General features: G+C 34.3%; 1 protein-coding gene across 4 annotated transcripts in view; it reads left to right on the top strand.

The window, feature by feature from the left end:
* Positions 1-18101, top strand: part of PPP2R3B (protein phosphatase 2 regulatory subunit B''beta) — a 127527-nt gene that overhangs the window by 55029 nt on the left and 54397 nt on the right. For all 4 annotated transcript variants that reach the window (XM_036745429.1, XM_036745431.1, XM_036745427.1 and 1 more), the window contains exons 5-8: positions 5573-5647; positions 10426-10512; positions 12069-12225; positions 16714-16762. In XM_036745429.1, the coding sequence (XP_036601324.1) occupies positions 5573-5647; positions 10426-10512; positions 12069-12225; positions 16714-16762 (368 nt within the window). The remainder of the gene's footprint in view (positions 1-5572; positions 5648-10425; positions 10513-12068; positions 12226-16713; positions 16763-18101) is intronic.

The raw sequence follows: 18101 nt of genomic DNA, 5'->3' as shown, positions 1-18101 counted from the left end.
GGCCTAAAGAAGGACAATGCCAAGGAATGTTCAAATTGCCAGTGCTCATTTCATGTGTCAGTAAAGTTATGCTCAAGATTCTGCAAGCTAGGCTTCAGCAATATGTAAACTGAGAATTATCAGAAGAGCAGGCTGGTGTTTTGTTTTTTGCTTTTTTTGGTCTCTTTTTATTTTTTTCCCCTCTTAATTTTTCCTCTCTTTCCCCCGTCTTTTTCCCCTTGTAATTTCCCCCTTTTCCCCTCTTTCTTCCCCTCTTAATTTTTTCCCCTCTTCTGCTCTTATTTTATTTTTTCCAATTACATGTAAAGATGGTTTTCAACATTGATGTTTATAAGATTTTGAGTTCCAAATTTTTTTCTCCCTCTTCTCCTTCTTCTCCTTCTCCTCCCTCCTCCCCGAGATAGCAAGCAATCTGATATAGGCTATACATGTAGAAACATACTAAATATATTTCCACATTAGTCATATTGTGATGGAAGAATCAGAACAAAAGGGAAAAACTACAAGAAAGAAAAAACAAAAAAGAGAAAATAGTATACTTCAGTCTGCATTTAGACTCGTTCTTTCTCTGGATGTGGTTAGCATTTTCCATCATGAGTCCTTTAGAATTGTCTTAGATCATTGTATTACTGAGAAGAGCTAAGTCTATCAAAGTGGATCATCGTACAGTGTTGCTGTTACTGTGTATAATGTTCTCCTGGTTCTGCTCAGTTCACTCAACATCAGTTCATATCAGTCTTTCCAGGTTTTTCTGAAATCTGAGCAGGCTGGTTTTTGAAGAGTTAGAGGAACTGGAGACCAAACTAATTGCCAGTATTCACTGGATGATGGAGAAAGCAAGGCAGTTCCAGAAAAACATCTACTTCTGCTTCACTAACTACACCAAAGCCTATGTGGATCACAACAAAATGTGGCAAGTCCTCGAGAGACATGAGAGTACCAGATCATTTTACTTGTCTCCTAAGGAACCTGTATGCAGGTCATGAAGCAATAGTTAGAACTGAACATGGAACAGCTGATTGGTTTAAGACTGGAAAAGGAGTATGACAAGGTTGTCACCTTATTTATTTAACTTATATGCAGAGTACCTCATGCGAAGTGTCTGGCTTTATGAATCAAAAGCCAGAATTAAGGTTGCTGGGAGAGATACCAACAATCTCAGATATGCAGATGATACCACTCTGATGACAGAAAGTGAAGAGGAATTAAGAAGCCTCCTGATGAAAGTGAAAGGGGAGAATGTAAAAGTCAGCTTGAAGTTTAACATTAAAAAACTAAGGTCATGGCAACTGGTCTCATCACTTTCTGGCAAATAAAGGGAGAAGAAATGGAAGCAGTGTCAGAGTTTATATTCTTGAGCTTAATTGTCACTGCAGATGGTGACTGCAGCCATGAAATAAAAAGATGCTTCTTGGAGTGAAAGCAGCATATTAAAAAGCAGAGATATCACCTTGCTGACAAAGGTCCGTATAGTCAAAGCTTTAGTTTTTCCAGTAGTAATGTATGGTTGTGAGAGTTGGACTATAAGGAAAGCTAAGCACCATAGAATCAGTGCTTTTGAGTTGTGGTGCTGGAGAAAAGACTTTTGAGAGTCCCTTGGACAGCAAGGAGATCAAATCAGTTAATACTTAAAGAAATTAATTCAGGCTATTCACTGGAAGGTCAAATGCTGAAGCTTGAATACTCTGGCCACATAATAAGAAGACGGGACTTGTTGGAAATGGATCTTATGTTGTGAAAGATTGGAGGCAAAAGGAAAAAGGGATGGCAGAAGATGAGATGGATGGATAGTGTCATTGAAACAATGAACATGAACTTGGACATACTTGGAGAGAGAGTGGAGAATAGAAAGACCTGGCTAGCTATGGTCCATGGGGTCACAAAAAGTCAGACACCACTGAACAACAACAATGAGATCCCTAAGCTATTTAGTGTAGAGGGAGAAGAAGGCCTTGGACAGACCATGAAGGTAATTCCAGCTAATGTGACATCTCTTGGCAAGTATGAAGGAATATAAAAAAACTTGATAATTCTTTCCAAATGTAACATAGACTCAGAGACTTCATTGAAAAGGTAGCCATAATATCCTGTAAAGAAGAGATAAGAGAAGATGCGCTCATTCCATTGCTTGGCAGAGGTGGGAGGTTCACAGATGTTACATATATTTTCAGATTTTTTTTCATGTATTGACCAGTTTTACTGAGTTTTTCCTCCTCTTTCTTACTCTTTCTTCTTTAAAAATACTCTTTGTGGGGCAGCTAGATGGTGCAGTGAGTAGAGCACTGGCCCTGGAGTCAGGAGGACATGAGTTCAAATGCAGCCTCAGATACTTGACACACTTACTAGCTGTGTGACCTTGGGCAAGTCACTTAACCCCAAATTGCCCTGCCTTCCTCCCTCAAAAAATAATACTCTTTGTTTACAGAGAATAAATACAAGTATCCCAAACATGAAAAAAAAATACTGTTTGTTATATGGGATTGCTCTCTGGAAGGGGAAGAATGCTAGGAGAAATTTTTGTGATGTAAAAACAAAAGAAACCAATAAGAATTTATTTAAAAGAAAAGGTAGACCTAGAAGAGAGTGATAAAAAGTATGTTGGAAAACATTCAGGAGTAACAAATGGAAAAGATTATTTACTACACCAGGAGTTCTTAACCTTTTTTTGTGTCATATCATGGACCCTTTTGGTAACCCTGTGAAGACTTATACTACATTCATAACTGAAGGAAATGTTAAATTTTAGTTGGAGGTTAAAGATCATTCCCCACCCCATCCCAAGTTCATGGACCCCCTGCAGTCTATTCACAGACCCTTAAGTGGGGAGGGTTCTCCAAGTTAAGAACTCCTTGAATTATAGAAAAGCCTCATACCTATATATCATGAATACATTCTTTAATAAAATTGGGAAGCAATCAACATGGCAAATATGAAATAACATAAAAATGAAACTGATTATATTTTAATAGACCAAATACCTATGTAGAAATAATTTCTGAACAGATGTGTACAGTCAGAACATCTACTTGTTGTAGGTCAAAGATTGAAATCAAACACCAAATTAAAGGGAAGAATCAAAGCTAGGTGTGTCGTGCAGTTGAAGCATTGCCAGCTTGTTCTTTTTTAAACAAGTTGTTGACATTGAAAATGAGAAGTAAATAAAGAAACAGACATTGACAGAGATTATCACCATTAAGGAATTTTAAGCAATATAAATTGATTGCCACAAGGGAAAAAAAAAACCTAAAAATTGAACATTTTCAGTGAGCAAATACTTGACCTCCTTGCCAACTAGGGAGATATGGCAGCCAAAGGCAATACCATTTTAGGATACAAACTCAGTTTTAAAATTTTGCAGAGGGTGGAAGAAAAAATCATGGGAAGTATTATGAAAAAGAATGGAGGGAAAGGCAGGTTTACAGAAAGCTTGATGAGAACCCCAATTAGGCAAAATCATTCCAAGGGTTTTTAAGGATAAAACCTGAAGACATGAATAGATGAAAAATGGAAATGATCCGTAAACATTTCTGTGACAAACTCTTTTCTCTAACAACGGAACCCCCACCACATTAAGGAAGTAGAAGTAGCATCTAAGAAAAAACAGATGAGAAGAAAAGCTGGACTAGATCAAGTATCTATAAAGTCTGTGCTGGAGGTAGCTCAATTTTTATGTTTTAGGATTGATTCTCAGACTTCATGAAAGAGAGGATGCTAAACAAGTGAAAATGCCAGCATCTCAATACCAGGACATTTACCTGTTTTCTCATCTCTACAGAATACTTATGATAATAATCTAGACCTTCATTTAGGTGTTTCTTAATGAAAGTATGAGGAGGGAGCAGGCAGGCCTTTGCACACAATATCTTGCTTCTTTAAAATCATACAATTATCAGATACATGTAGAGAAAACAATATTCTGTTCTTGTTTATTGTTTATTGGCAATAAAAAGCACTTGATTCAGTAGAGCAAAGAACTATCTTAAAAGCTCTCCTTCAATGAAGTTTCTCCCATGCACCCATAAAACTGATATAAAAATATTCAATGAAACTTCATAAGAAGAATGTCTGGTTATCAATATCAATTGAGGCATAAAACAGGAACATGCATGCTTCCTAAAGGTGTTTGCAACTCTCATAGAGGGTATCCAATATAAAGTGATGAGGGATTCTCTATAGATGGTGAAACACTCCAGGTGCTCTTGTTTGTGGGTGATATGCTAACTGAAATTAAGGCCCAGAATATTGCAGAGCCTTTTAAATAAGATCCAGAATCATCCAATAGAATTTGCTTTAACTGTCTTTATAAGAAAAACCAAACGAAGAGTCCCTGTTTTACAGACTATGATATACAATTGGATGGACAATCCTGTAGTGTTGATCTATCAGTATGTGTATCTTAATTGAACAGTAGGAAAGAAGGCTTTTTTGACTTTAGGAACTATACATTGTTTTCAGTCACCCAACCTTCTTTTTTCAACAAAGACTAGCCTTTTAGTCATGTCAGGTCAAGTCAGTAAGCATTTATTCAGGACCTACTATATTCCAAGCTTTGTGCTTAGCACGGGGGATACAAAGAAAGCCCTTAAGGAATTCACAGTCCATTGGTGGATAAAGAAGATAGATCTCCAAGATAAATTGAAGATAATCTCAGTAGATGCTAACACTAAGGAAGAATAAAAAAAGTTTCTTTCCAGAAGATGAGTTCTAGCTAAGATTTGAATACAAGTGGGGAAGCTAGGAGTAGAGGTGACAAAGGAAAGAATTCCAAGCATGGAGGATAGCCAGTGAAGGTGCAGTTGAGAGGTGGCACATCAAATGTGATAAAGGGCAAAGAGGTCAGTGTCACTGGATCATAGAGTACATTGAGGTTAATAAGTTATAAGAAGACTAGGAAGGTAGGAAGAGGTCAGGTTATGAAAGACTTTAAAAGCCAAATAGAGGATTCATAATTGACCCTAGAAGCCATAAAGAACTACCGGAGGATTTGTAAGGGGACATAGAGAAGGGTTATACAAGATGAAAAAAATGTGGATGGGTTGTGATTTGCATCATTGGAGAAAATTGCTTTGCAAGTGAGATCATCCATCAGTTTCAAAGTCTTCTAGAGAGTGGTCACACAGTTATACTGTATTTATTTACATGTTCCCCCAATAGAATGTAACCTTCTTGAGGGCAGAGGCTTTCATTTTTTTCTTTGTATTCCTGGCACTTAATACAGTACTTTGCACATTAAAGTAGGAGTTAAATCAATATTTATTGAATTAATGAAAATTGATTCTGTAAATATACTACAGGAGGGAATTTTGTCTGATAGATTGTAGACTGCATGAGGATAAGTATAGTCTCATTTGTCTTTGTATCTCCCTCACTATGTAACAAAATGAATTCTTAATACTAGGCATTAATAAATGATTGAGTGAATAAAGTGAAAAAAATGAGACTGCCATTATTTTATATAAAAGCTCCTATAATGATTTCATTCCTTATTAATTTCATCACTGAAATGAATAATAGAATATTTATTCCATGTATCTCTCAGGTACATATTAACTCTTTTTTTCTTTTTATGTAGGATATAGTGAATACTCATCCTGGTTTATCATTTTTAAAGGAAGCATCTGAATTTCATTCTCGGTATATTACCACAGTAAGTATTCTTTGTATGAAAAATTGCCATTTTTCCACCTAGTACTCAGTATTACCATGTAAAGCAATTATAAAGAAATTGCCTTTTCAAAGGCAAGAACCTCCTACCCTTAATTTTTAGGTGATGAGCTTTCTAGGACTTAAAATTTAATGCTACCTATAAGTTGTCCCAAAAGTCTTAGTGCAATTTTATCCTTTAATAGCTTAAAACTGCACTAAGATTTTTGAGACATTTTGTATTATGAAATGAGTAGGAAAATTCCCTTAGAGTTGAACTGTATTTTCTGTGCAAGACAAAGACTTGGCAAATTCAAGTACTTTTCTTTTAGTATGATTTTCAGAATATCAAGATAAAATCTCAATTTCTGGTGTGTGATGAGTAAATGTATATTAAAACTATTAATATGTTATTTTAGAGCACAAATAATAATTGACAATCTATTTTTGTTAATCTAGTTTATTTAGCAATTCATAGTTTTCCTGTTTAGGAAAATTTAGTTTCTAAACTGTTTTTGACTACTCCTAATTTTGAAAGGAAGCATGGCCTACTGGAAGGAACACTGCATCTGGAGTCTGAGAACTTGGATTTGAAAACCAGCTCTGCTACCTATTATATTATGTGACATTAGTCAAGTCACTTATACTCTGTGAACCTCAGTTTCCTAATCTGTAAAATAGAGTTCAATTTGACAGCCTTCGAGTTCCCATCCAGCTCTATGTAATACTATGATTTTAATGTGAAGATGCCTTGCCAGTTTGCCTAACCTCTAATCCAGATGCAATGCTACTAACCTGGGAATTCTACCTTCTACTAAATTCATGGAATCTAACATTTGGATATAAGTTCTTTTGGCCATCTCTCAACTAAGATCTTGAGTTAGGCCATTCATCAGTTTCATAATTAAGTTTCATGCTAGCTCCCATTAGTTTTGTCTCATTTCTGCTGTAGTAGCTTTATTACAGTCAAATATGGTGAAAATATGGGACATTGTGGCACATAAGCTGTGATGTACTTTTATACATCAGTAAAGTGATGTTTCCCCACAAAATAAAAAAAGGTGATTTATGTAGGAGCTGTTAGCTAGCAAATAGCTACAACTGAATGTATTTTAATATGCAGATATTCTACAAAAAAGGATCATATTCCAAAAGTTCACTTTTAAGTTTATTAGAACTTGAAATTTATTTCCCCAGGGAATTAATATTATAAATGGTGATTAGATTCCTAAGCCTGCCCCTAAAAACTATGTTTTCCAAACATAATATTGTACTAATAATAATACCAAAGAAGCTAACAACCTCATATAATGTTGCTTCTATGTGAAAATGTTTTGAGTGTCAACTTGAAATACCAGTAACACACCCATTGCCCTTACCCTCCCCACACTCTCTTCCTAACCAATTTAACCCCCAGTGTGGAGTATTTCATAATTTGTTCTCTCTACGTCCACATTTGCCCAGAGGCAGGAACAAGGACTATCCATAAAATCACTGGGATGGTTCCCAGGAAAAGCCGCTGTTGAAGGTTCAGGAGATGAGAAGGGACTGAGGGAGAGAGTAATAGGCAGGGATGAAGGTTTCAGGCAGCAAGCCTCTTTTAAGCACTAATCATGAGCTGGTTAGTGTGCTAAACACTGAGGGTACAAATACAAGCAAAAAGAAAGACAGACCCTGATGTCATGGAGCTTACCTTCTAACGGGGGGAGATAATACGTAAAAGGGAGAAAAGAAAGGTGAGGAAAGGGAGGAATAGGTATTCTTTTGGGAGCATGATAGCTAGGAGAAAAATGAAATTTGGCCAGCTAGCGCCCATTCTCAAAAATGGAAGCCCTGGAAGGAATTCATCAATGGAAGAAAGGGACCAGAATGGCAGAGATATATCATTCCAGAATAAGAAGGCTTCAAGGTGTTGAGGAAAGTTGCAGTGTGAGAATGCAGCTGAGTCCTGATGAAGAGAGTCACAAGCTAGAAGGGGCATCAGGGCGGTGAGAAGGGCCTCCATGTCCACCATGTAATGGCGCTAGAGTGAGGTAAACAGTAGGTACTAGAGATGGGTACTGGGTTAAAAGAGAGTAGCCTCAGACTGAAGTGGAATGCAGAGGGAAGGGAAATTCCAAACAACAGTAGTAAGGAAGGAAAGAAAATGCTAGTGGCTACTTGGCCACCTTGTTGGGACAGTAGAGATAATGTAGAGTGTATAGAGTGTTCAAGGAAGACTAGCACCTCTGGTGTGAGGACTTGCTAAGCCCTTTTCAGGGCTGCTCATTCACCTTTGGTGTCCACCTTTCATCTAGCTCTCACCTGTGGCTCCAAGAAGTTATAATGTGTGCAGTGGCCACATCCTGGTAAACCATCTTGGCAGATGGACTAAACTAACAGGCCTCAAACCCATTGGTGAGTTAGGGGGGGTATCTGCTCCAGGCATGTAAAAACTTCCCTCAGTGGAATGGGTGGATAAGAATAATTCATTCCAGTGGCCATGAAGGTGGGCTGAAGCAGGCTCTGTGGCATGCTTAGAGCTTGATCAGACATGGAAGATAACAAGGTCATCCACTGCATCCCGGGACATTTCCAGGCATTCTGACTTTTGTTTTGCCGCTGGACTTAGGTGATTCTGGAAGAGAGAGTGAGGCTACTGAGTTTGTGCAACTCTGTCTCACTTAAATCCAATTCACAAGCACGTAATGACATTATCCTTTGATGTCATTGGTCCTCTTCAAAATGAAAGACAACGCGTTTTGCAAACCTTAAAGCACCATGTAAATGTCTATTATTATTATTATTATTATTATCATTGCTTTTATTAGCGATATTATGGTATAGTGGATAAGACACAGGACTTGGAGTCAGGATGGCCTGGGTTCAAATCTGTATGAGCTGTGTGACTCTGTGCAAGTCACTTATTCTCTCTGTGCCGTAGTTTCCTTATATAGAAAATGAGGAGATTGTATTTAATCTCATCCAATATCCCTTCCAGTTTTAAATTTAAATAATAATTCTATTATACTTTTTGTTTATTTTTAAATAGTATTTTATTTTTTCCCAATTGTATGTCAAGACAATTTTTAGCATTCATTTTTTACAAGATTTCGAGTTCCTCATTTTTCTCCCTTCCTCCCCTTTCCTCTTCCTAAGATGGTAGGCATTTTGATATAGGTTATATATATGCAATTATGTAAAACTTATTTCCATATGTAATCCTATTATTCTGAAGTGGCTGTTTATAAGTAAGAAGCAAGATTAAATTGGGATCTGCTTGTATATTTGAAATTTTAAAGAACTTGGGGTGAGAAATACTCAATAATCAGTTGGTTTACTCTTCAGTTATGGTTCCTGTCTATCCTTACAGAGCTAATTTTTTTCAGATGTGAATCTCAGTCAGTGGAAATTGCCGTAGCAGTTAACTCAGAAGAATAACTTCTTACCCTTCATATGCTCTTTTTACCATCTAAAGTTCCCACTGACTCTCTGACCCTAATTCTTTATCATAGGGTAGAAGTAAAGATAGAAGAGAAACACATGAAAATTTAGGGAGCCTCTAGAAATATTTGGAAGATGAATAAATATTGTTACATGAACATATAATTAAACTCAATAAATTCCCAATTTTTGAAGTACTACTAGCAAGTGTAGTTAGACTTTTTGATGAAGATTCTCTTCTGTTTTTGACTGTTTTAATGTATATTCCTTTTCAGCAAAGGATAGAGGAAGGTAAATGAGCTGACATGATGAGTTAAAATAAGACGCCTTAATTTAACAACATGCCTTTCTCCATTGACACATATAAATCAACATTTTAAAGGCTTTATGGAATGTATATTTAGGACTTCTTTTTATAGTGGTTACTTATTATTATTGTCATTATCATCATCATTTGTTGACCTTTGCTTCCTAATCACCACAGGTGCTTTTCATCCAGTCTTGGGCTTCTTATATTTTCTATAGCTTACAAGGTCTGTTAGCTGTGCTGTTCCTTTATGGCCTATTTCCTAGGATGGAAATCATAAACCTTAAAACACTCTATGAATATGAGTTGATATCACATATGATCAGTTCTTATTGAACTGCATAAACAATGCAACATGAGACTAAAATTAATTTACTCATTTCCTATTGCTTTTATAACCTAGATTTTAAAGATAAATCTGTTGTCTTGATTGGCAACACTGTTAATCTTTTTTAGGTCTTAAAATAGCTAAATAACATAATGACATGTGGATAACATGTTCAAAGGCATAAGCTGGTTAGAAAATTAAGGCACTGCAAGTTAGGAATTATTTTAGCCCCATACAATAAAAACTGAATTAAATTTCTACAGGAACTTTTTTCCCCCAAACATGTTTAAGTCAGCTTCAAGGTTCAGATCAGCACCAGATTTTCTTGTGATGAAAGTGGAAGTTTATATTTCAACTCCGCTATTTTGTGTCGGGAATAAAACAGCAGTAATCATTTTATAAGAACTTTTTTGATCTTAGTAATAAATAAATAAGTCACAGGATAAGATATGTGAGGATTTTTAGTTCTTGTGTTTTTTATTTAGCAACATTTCTGAACTGATTTACATGTAAACATTAAAGAGAATGCATTTTTATACCCATGTTTTATAGAGACCTTAAAACAAGTTTAATGATTTAGAAGAACAGAAGGGTCAATATAAATACTGTACCATTATCCAAGGTGTAGATTTTTTAAAATCCTACTTACATGATGCTTCCAGTTTTCAAAGAGAGCCCATTTTAATCAAAATCAACTTAACATAATTATTGTTACTTGTTGCAGGTTATACAACGGATTTTTTATACAGTAAATAGGTCCTGGTCTGGGAGAATCACTTGTACTGAACTGAGAAAAAGCAGTTTTTTGCAGGTATTTCCTTTTTATGAGGATAATAAATGTAGTTTCTACTAATTCAGAAAACTCGTTGACATCTTACTATCTGAAGCCTATAGAATTTTGTATTGCTATTAATTTTAAATGTGTAAATTTCTGCATGGAAATAATGGCAGTTACCTGTTTCATATCACCATCTTTTAAAATACTAAAATATCAATTCAGGTTAATCATTTATTATTTTGTGTTGGGTGCCAAGACAGCCTGTCTTAGAGTTCGGAATCATGCAATCTTAGCTAACTATTCTTTGAGCTTTCAAAATTTTCAAATTCAAAAGTTTAGTTTCATGCTAAAGTAAATATTATACCAGAACTCTTTGAGTTTCACATTTAATCTCACCTGTTATTGTCAGGGGCCACAAGTATCTTTCAGCTGAAAAAAAAATTCAAGTTATATAAATTTTATGTTTATCTTCCTGTGCAAGTATTAAAATATGTAATCAAGAACATAAACAAAAGAACCCAATCATCAATCCGTTATTGTGCTTACTGTGTGCCAGGCACTGTGCCTGGGATATACATGCCATGGGGATACAGAGGCAGAAGGCAAACAGTTCTTGCCCTCAAAGAAGATAATCTCAGAGGAGAAGGCACTAGTAGCTCAGGGAATCCAGAAATGCCTTCTGCAGAGTCCCTAAGTAACAAGGAAACAGGTAAAAGGAGGAGAAGCATTGTAGGCATCATGGAACGCCAGTACAGAGATGTGGAGGGTTATAAGTGAGGAACATCGAATGACCCATTGTAGCTGGAGTATACAAAATTATCTCCCCCCAAAAAGAGATTGTAATAGATTGTACATGTAAATTTACTTACCAGTTTTTACCCCAACTTGAAGAAAGTGGTATCCGCATTATCTTTGTTTTTGTGATCCTTTGTTTCCTTTTTTCCTCTGTATTTATACTAGATGTGACACTTACCTTGTTGCTATTAATTACATAGTTGTCAGTGTGTATAATGTTCTTTTTTTCTCTTGTTTCCTTTTTTTTAGGAATTCAAATACTTCTTTAAATTCTTCATGATCATTTCTGATAGTGCAACAGTATTCCTTTATATTCTTGTGATAATTTATCCAACTACTCCCCAGTCATTGGAAATATAGCCTGCTTCTGGTTTTTTGCTATTAAAAATAAAGCTGCAAAAAATATTTCAGATAGTTTTTTTCCCTATCAATAGGAAATTAACAATAACCTCTTTGGAATATGGACCCTAATCTAGTCTGATTATTGGATCAAAGAGTATATAACTCCTGCTGAGTAAATGATTACATATTGCTTTCCAAAATGACTGAACAAATTTAAGTTTCAACAGCAGAATAATGTTTGTGCTTTATAATAGCTGCCCCAGCATTGAATTTTCTTTGCTAATTTGATGAGTATCATTGAAGGATCTTGGAGTTCTTATAATTTGCATTTCTTCAACTATTAAAGATTTTGAACATTTTTTATATGGTTCTTGATTATGTGTGTTTCTTTCTTTTTTGTTTTTGAAAACTCCCTTGCCAGATGTCTTAATAGAATATTTTTTCCCCAACAGAATGTTGCACTATTAGAAGAGGAAGCTGATATTAACCAGTTGACAGAGTACTTCTCTTATGAACATTTTTATGTCATTTATTGTAAATTCTGGGAACTAGACACTGACCATGATCTCTTTATTGATCCAAAGGACTTAGCCCGACATAATGACCATGGTAAGACAAGTAGCAGATATGTAAATATAGTCACACAGTATTCACACTTTGCATGCTGTGACAAGTCGCTGTGTTTGTGTGGCAAACACAATCCAGAACAAATCCTACTGTTTACTTAGGTAATTTTGTGTTGCTTATACTCCAAGTTTTATAGTAAACCTGGTAGGGAAATATCTTTTCCAAAGAGTATGTTTTCTAGAATTCATAGCTGCTTTTGTTTCTCCTATGGTACCCAATCCCAAAAGCAGATGCTAAAATATAGCATATAGCTATTAGTATAATCAGTTTTACCATTTTACTGTACTTAAAGGAATTCAAGTACAAACTGTTTATAGATCTAGTAAGCGGTAGTTGTATTCACAATTTCACATTACAAGTTTAACTTGTCCTGACATGAAACATTCAATAGAGCTATTCTCGTCCTCTCTATTTAACTCACTTCGAGTGAGGCTTTTTTCTTTTCTTTTTTTTCTGTCCTTGATTAATTCCTACCTTTTTTGTTAATTCACTTTAATTAACTCTGTCAGTCATTGGAGAAACCAAGTATTTATTTTTTGTGGGATCTGAGGTCCTCTACTCTCAGATTTTGTCTAAAATTATCCTCATTTCTACCTGTGCACTGAGTTTTTGCCTATAGAATTCCCTTCTTCAAAAAAGTCTTCTTCCTTCAGTGTATGTAGCATCCTGCTTAGCTATCCCAAGCTGAACTTACTTTCCAAAACTTATCATTCAACTGTGTCTCTCACTTAAAGTTTCCTAATTTCTTACCCCTCTGTTTATTCTACTCATTCCCAAATTCTTCATGTCTTCTCTTATTATTACCAATTTAGTCTTCCAGTTTCTTATCGTAGGTAATTCACTTCTCTCTGTCTGACCTGGTCCAGGAAGTTACTTATCAAATACTTAGTTTTTGTCTCTGTGGCAAATTGGCATAGAATGTTAGCAGATCTCCAACTCACACAAATTTGTATTCCTTTTACCTGTCAGTCATAATTGCAATATAGTATTCCAGTATATTAATTTATTTAGCCATTTACCTGTTATTGGACATTTAAAATATTTCCAGTTTCCATCTGCAAAGGAGTCCTCAAAAGAAAAAACACAAGATTATTCAGGGAGCTTTTTCAGAGATATTAAATATGTTGTACAATCTGCAACTCACTTATGTTTTTAGCTCCTCTCCCCAAACAGCTTGGCTACTCTTAACCCACATGATATTTGGAGAGAATTTTTTTTTAATTTACCTACACTTGATATTTGGGCCTTGTTACATTCACTCCAAAATTATGTTATAATAATTAATTATGGTTTTAAATAAAGTATGCTTTCTTATTTTAACATATTGGATTATCTCCCACATAGTAGACACTTAGTAATGGTTGTTTAATCAAACTGTAACAGAAACATCTTTTTGTTTTGTTGGGCGGGGGTCATTTTAACTTCCCTATTGTTGAATTTTAACAATTCATTTTATCTTAATTTTTGCAATGGAATGTGTTCCTGAAACAATTGTGTGTATATCAAATCATATTTTAGATTTCTCCATAGAAGCTTGAAATTTAATTAAATGCAAAAATTGTATTGGAATCTTTATCAAGGCAATAATTATGATTTATTTTTTTGTGGAAGTTCAGATTTTCCACTACCATAGCCTGTTAGAACTAAAAAGATCATTAACAGTCACTTAATGTATCCATTTTTATAGATGAAGGAACCAAAGCCCAGACCAATGTAGCAGTCTCCCCAGAGTTACTTAGATTTCTTTAAAAGGAGCAGAGGCAGTGTGGTATATGGGGAAGACTCCTAGCTTTAGAGTCTTCAAACCTGAGTACAAATCCTGGTTCCTTAATTTGGCATCTAAGACACTTAACTTCTCTGTACCTCAGTTTCCTTATCTGTAAACTGAAGCGCTTAAAGTAGCTCTTAAGTCACTTCAGTCCTAAACCTAGGCTCCTCTGAGTCCAAGTACACACCTGTAAATTAGGGTTATGCTAGATCTAGCTAGCTCACGCCAGCTCAAATTGGCAAATGCTGCAAATCATGGTTTGATTTACTGTTCATTGATTGTCCCAGGGCTGTGCAACCTTAGGTTTTTATTGGAACAATAGACAATACATTTTGATTTGCCATTTTAGTGAGAGCTCTATGGTAGCTAGGCTTTGTTTATTAAAGCATTTATGTAAATTTCTGTGCTTGTGGGCAGGCCTTCATAAATTACATTGCAGGCCACATGCAGCCCCGGCCCATATTTTGGACAGCCCTGGTCTAGACTTAAGAAAGTGATGGAAAAATGTTAATAATGCTTATTAAACTCAAAAGGGTGTTAAGTATACATTTTTATCAGAGAGCTAGTTATTAAACATTCACTAGCATGCTTCTGCTATAAATCCAGCTTCATGGGATGATTTCTTAAGTACACTTTTAATAAAACCTTTTTTCATGTAACATTTGTCAAAATACTACAAACTCCTTTAAAACAACTTTAGTTTTATTTATAATTGTGTATACTGATTTATATGCAATATCATATTTTAATGCAAATTTAAGATTCTGAATATTAAAATTAAACTTCAGATATACTTCACAGCTGACTACCCAAAGTACTTTGTACCTCATCTCCCATTGTATACACTTTTACCTTATATCGTAGGTACTCATATATATACATATATATATATATATATACATAAGCATATAATGTACATATATATACATATGTGTATATATACACATATATATGCATATATATACATATGTATATAATGTACATATATATATGTTATTTCCCCTACTAGACTGTACTCTCTATAAGATAAAGACAGAATCTGGCACATGGTGCCAGATTTATGTAAGTAAATATTTGTAAATAAATAAATATTGTTTGTAGTGTAGTCTTTTATTTATATTGTAATATTTCCCACAATTTGTAACTTTTTATTAGACCATCCTATTAAGATAAAATTTCTCCAGCTTCACAGAATCTCCTATGAAATTAGTCCTGAAGAATTAAAGGAGTCCACACAATCTTCTGAATGCTTGATACTTAGCTGATTCCTTAGCTAATAATGAAGGAACTTCAATAATTACCTCTTGGAAGGGTTGTATTGGTTGCCTGAGATGGTAGAATTCCATTGTCATGCATTTCCCCAAGTTTCGAATTATGTTTAATGATTGCATTAAATAATTATGAATAATATCTCATTAATTTCTTTTTGTATTTTCCTGCTTTTTAAAAGCTTTTTTCATCAAGTTCTCAGAAAAGTATGGCAGCAAATCTCTCTGTGTTCCATAGTGACCCAGGATAAACAACAATGGAAAATCATTTTTTAAAAAAGAAATCAGGATTAATAAGAGCCAATAGCAGCCAGTTATTTCATTTGAGGGGAATTTACCCCAGTAGTATTATGAAAAAACAAAAAACAAAAAAATTCTTATAGCTGCATTATATGTAAATGCAAAACACAACAAGAATTTCATCCTAAATGTCCCATGTAGTTAAGTAAATGTAGTTGATGTTAAATGTTAAGTCCAAATGTAGTTAAGGTAATGTAGCTGAATAAATTACTATAATTAAATATTGTAATTCAGTTCAGACTAATAAGTCCGAAATATACACAGAATATAAAGAATAATACAAAGAAATCTGGAGGGAATTTTATTATTTAATGTAAATCAAGAAAAAAGGGAATGCTTACTAGCTATAACCATACAAGAGAAAAAGTGAATGAGAATGAATGAGCAAAGAATCTTAATTATAACTTTGAGAGAGACTAAACAATTGTTTTGAAACTTTTAATTGAAATGGTTAAATTTTTCAAATAAAACAATTTTAAAATACGTAAAGAATATTTAAAAACAAATTATGCAATAATAACAGCTAGCATTTTTAAGGATTTTAATGTTTGCAGAACACTAAAATATCTCATTTTATCCTCACAACAACCCTGGGAGTTAGGTGGTGTTGTCATTTTTATTTTACAAATGAGGAAACTGAGGCAAACCTTTTCCCATACAGAATGACTTGCCCAGGGTCACAGAGATAGTAAATTTCTGAGGCAGGTTTGAATTTGAATCTTTCTGACCCTAGGTCTAGCACTCGATTCTTTTCACCACATAGTTACTTCATAATGTAGGCTGTTAAAACTACGATCTATACTGTTTTACCTTACAAGTAGTACAATAGAAAGAAAAAAATTGATGAAAATTTAGAAGAACTGATGTTAAATCCAATACATACCACTTACTACTATGTGACTTTTGTCAATTCACTTAAAATCTCTGAACTAGTCTCCACACTGTAAAATGGCTCTAATAACAACACTGATGACTGCAACAGCAGAGAAGCAAGAAAATTAAGGCTAAAAATTTCTGCTTATCTTTCAAAATGTAATATGTAAAGTTTACAACAGTGTCATCATCATAATCAATTGCTTTCTGAAAACTTTTGATGTAGCTAAAAATTATAAGTCAACCTATTTTTTTTTACAGCCATATCCAGTAGGATGATTGAGAGAATATTCTCAGGAGCTGTGACAAGGTAAGTCTAATGCATTTTAGTTTTTAATATTTAATTCTATAGTTTCAACCAGTTAAGGTTTTCTTTTTAAAGGTTAAAAGAATTTTAATTTTAAAAGGTTTAAACGAATTTTCAAATTTTTAATAATTTACTGTGAATAAATTTTTTTTTATTTTTTGATGTGAAATATGTAAGGGAATTTATATAATCTTTTTTGTAAATAGGTGGAATTTTTTTTTTTCAAAATTTGTTTTTTAAAAGTGTCAGATTAAAAAGATGAGATCTTTTAGAGTGCATTTTTTATCTCTAAAGATATCTGTGATCTTTCCTAACAAATAAATAATTTTACTGTTACTTTGTTACCTTACCCTAACCTAAACTCAGTTATTTCCGTAATTCTCTTATTTGTGCCAGTGAGAGAAAGCTACCGCTATGGATTTTTTGGGTATGATTCAAATTTAACCTAGTAAGTAGTGCCACCATTTCCCTGTTGGATTTCCTTCTGCTCTCATCTGTTTTTGGTTTTTTTTTTTTTTTTTTGGATTCATAGACACTTTTTTTTTCCTTCAGTATAAGTCACTTCCGTACATACCTCCTTAAGTCTCCCCCACACCAAAAAAAAACCATACACAAAAAAGTACTACCATATATTTGTACATATAGGTCTCTTCCCTCTTTATTTGATCTCTTTGCTTGGTAATGGTTTCACTGGGTTGAAGGGTATGCACAGTTCAGTGACTTTTTATTGTTGCAATTACAATGTAGAATTATATCTACATGTAATTCCAAATAGCTTTTCAGAATGGCTCAACTTCTTCACACTTCCATCAACAGAGCATTAATGTACATGTCCTTCTACATCTCCTTTAACAATTGTCTTATTTCTTTTTTTTTCTTTTTTTGGTCATCTTTGCCAGTCTTCTGGACGAAGTGGAACCTCGAGTTGTTTTAATTTGTGTTTTCAAATTACTATTTTATTCGAGCATTTTTTCATGTTGTTGTTGATAGTTGGCTTTCTTCTTTTGAGAACAGTTTTCCATATCCATTTAACACTTAGGTTATGACTCTTGTTTTTATATTTGAATCAGTCCCCCTTTTTGTGAGACAAGTTTGTTGTAAGGGTCCCCCCTCCCCACTGACTTTTTTCCCTTCTGATTTTAATGGCATTGATTTTATTTATGCCAAAAATTTTCAGTTTTCATGTAATAAAAATTGACCTTTTTATCTCCTGTTAACTTCCCTATGCCCTGATCAAAAACTCTTCCCCTATCCATAGTTAGAAAATGTATTTCCTTACCTGGTCCTCTGATTTGTTTATATGATCATTTATATATAGGTCTTGTGTCCATTTGTAGCTCAC

Source organism: Trichosurus vulpecula, chromosome 2, assembly GCF_011100635.1.
Source record: "Trichosurus vulpecula isolate mTriVul1 chromosome 2, mTriVul1.pri, whole genome shotgun sequence".
Taxonomy (NCBI): Eukaryota; Metazoa; Chordata; class Mammalia; order Diprotodontia; family Phalangeridae; genus Trichosurus; species Trichosurus vulpecula.
This window is presented reverse-complemented; position numbering and strand designations above follow the sequence as displayed.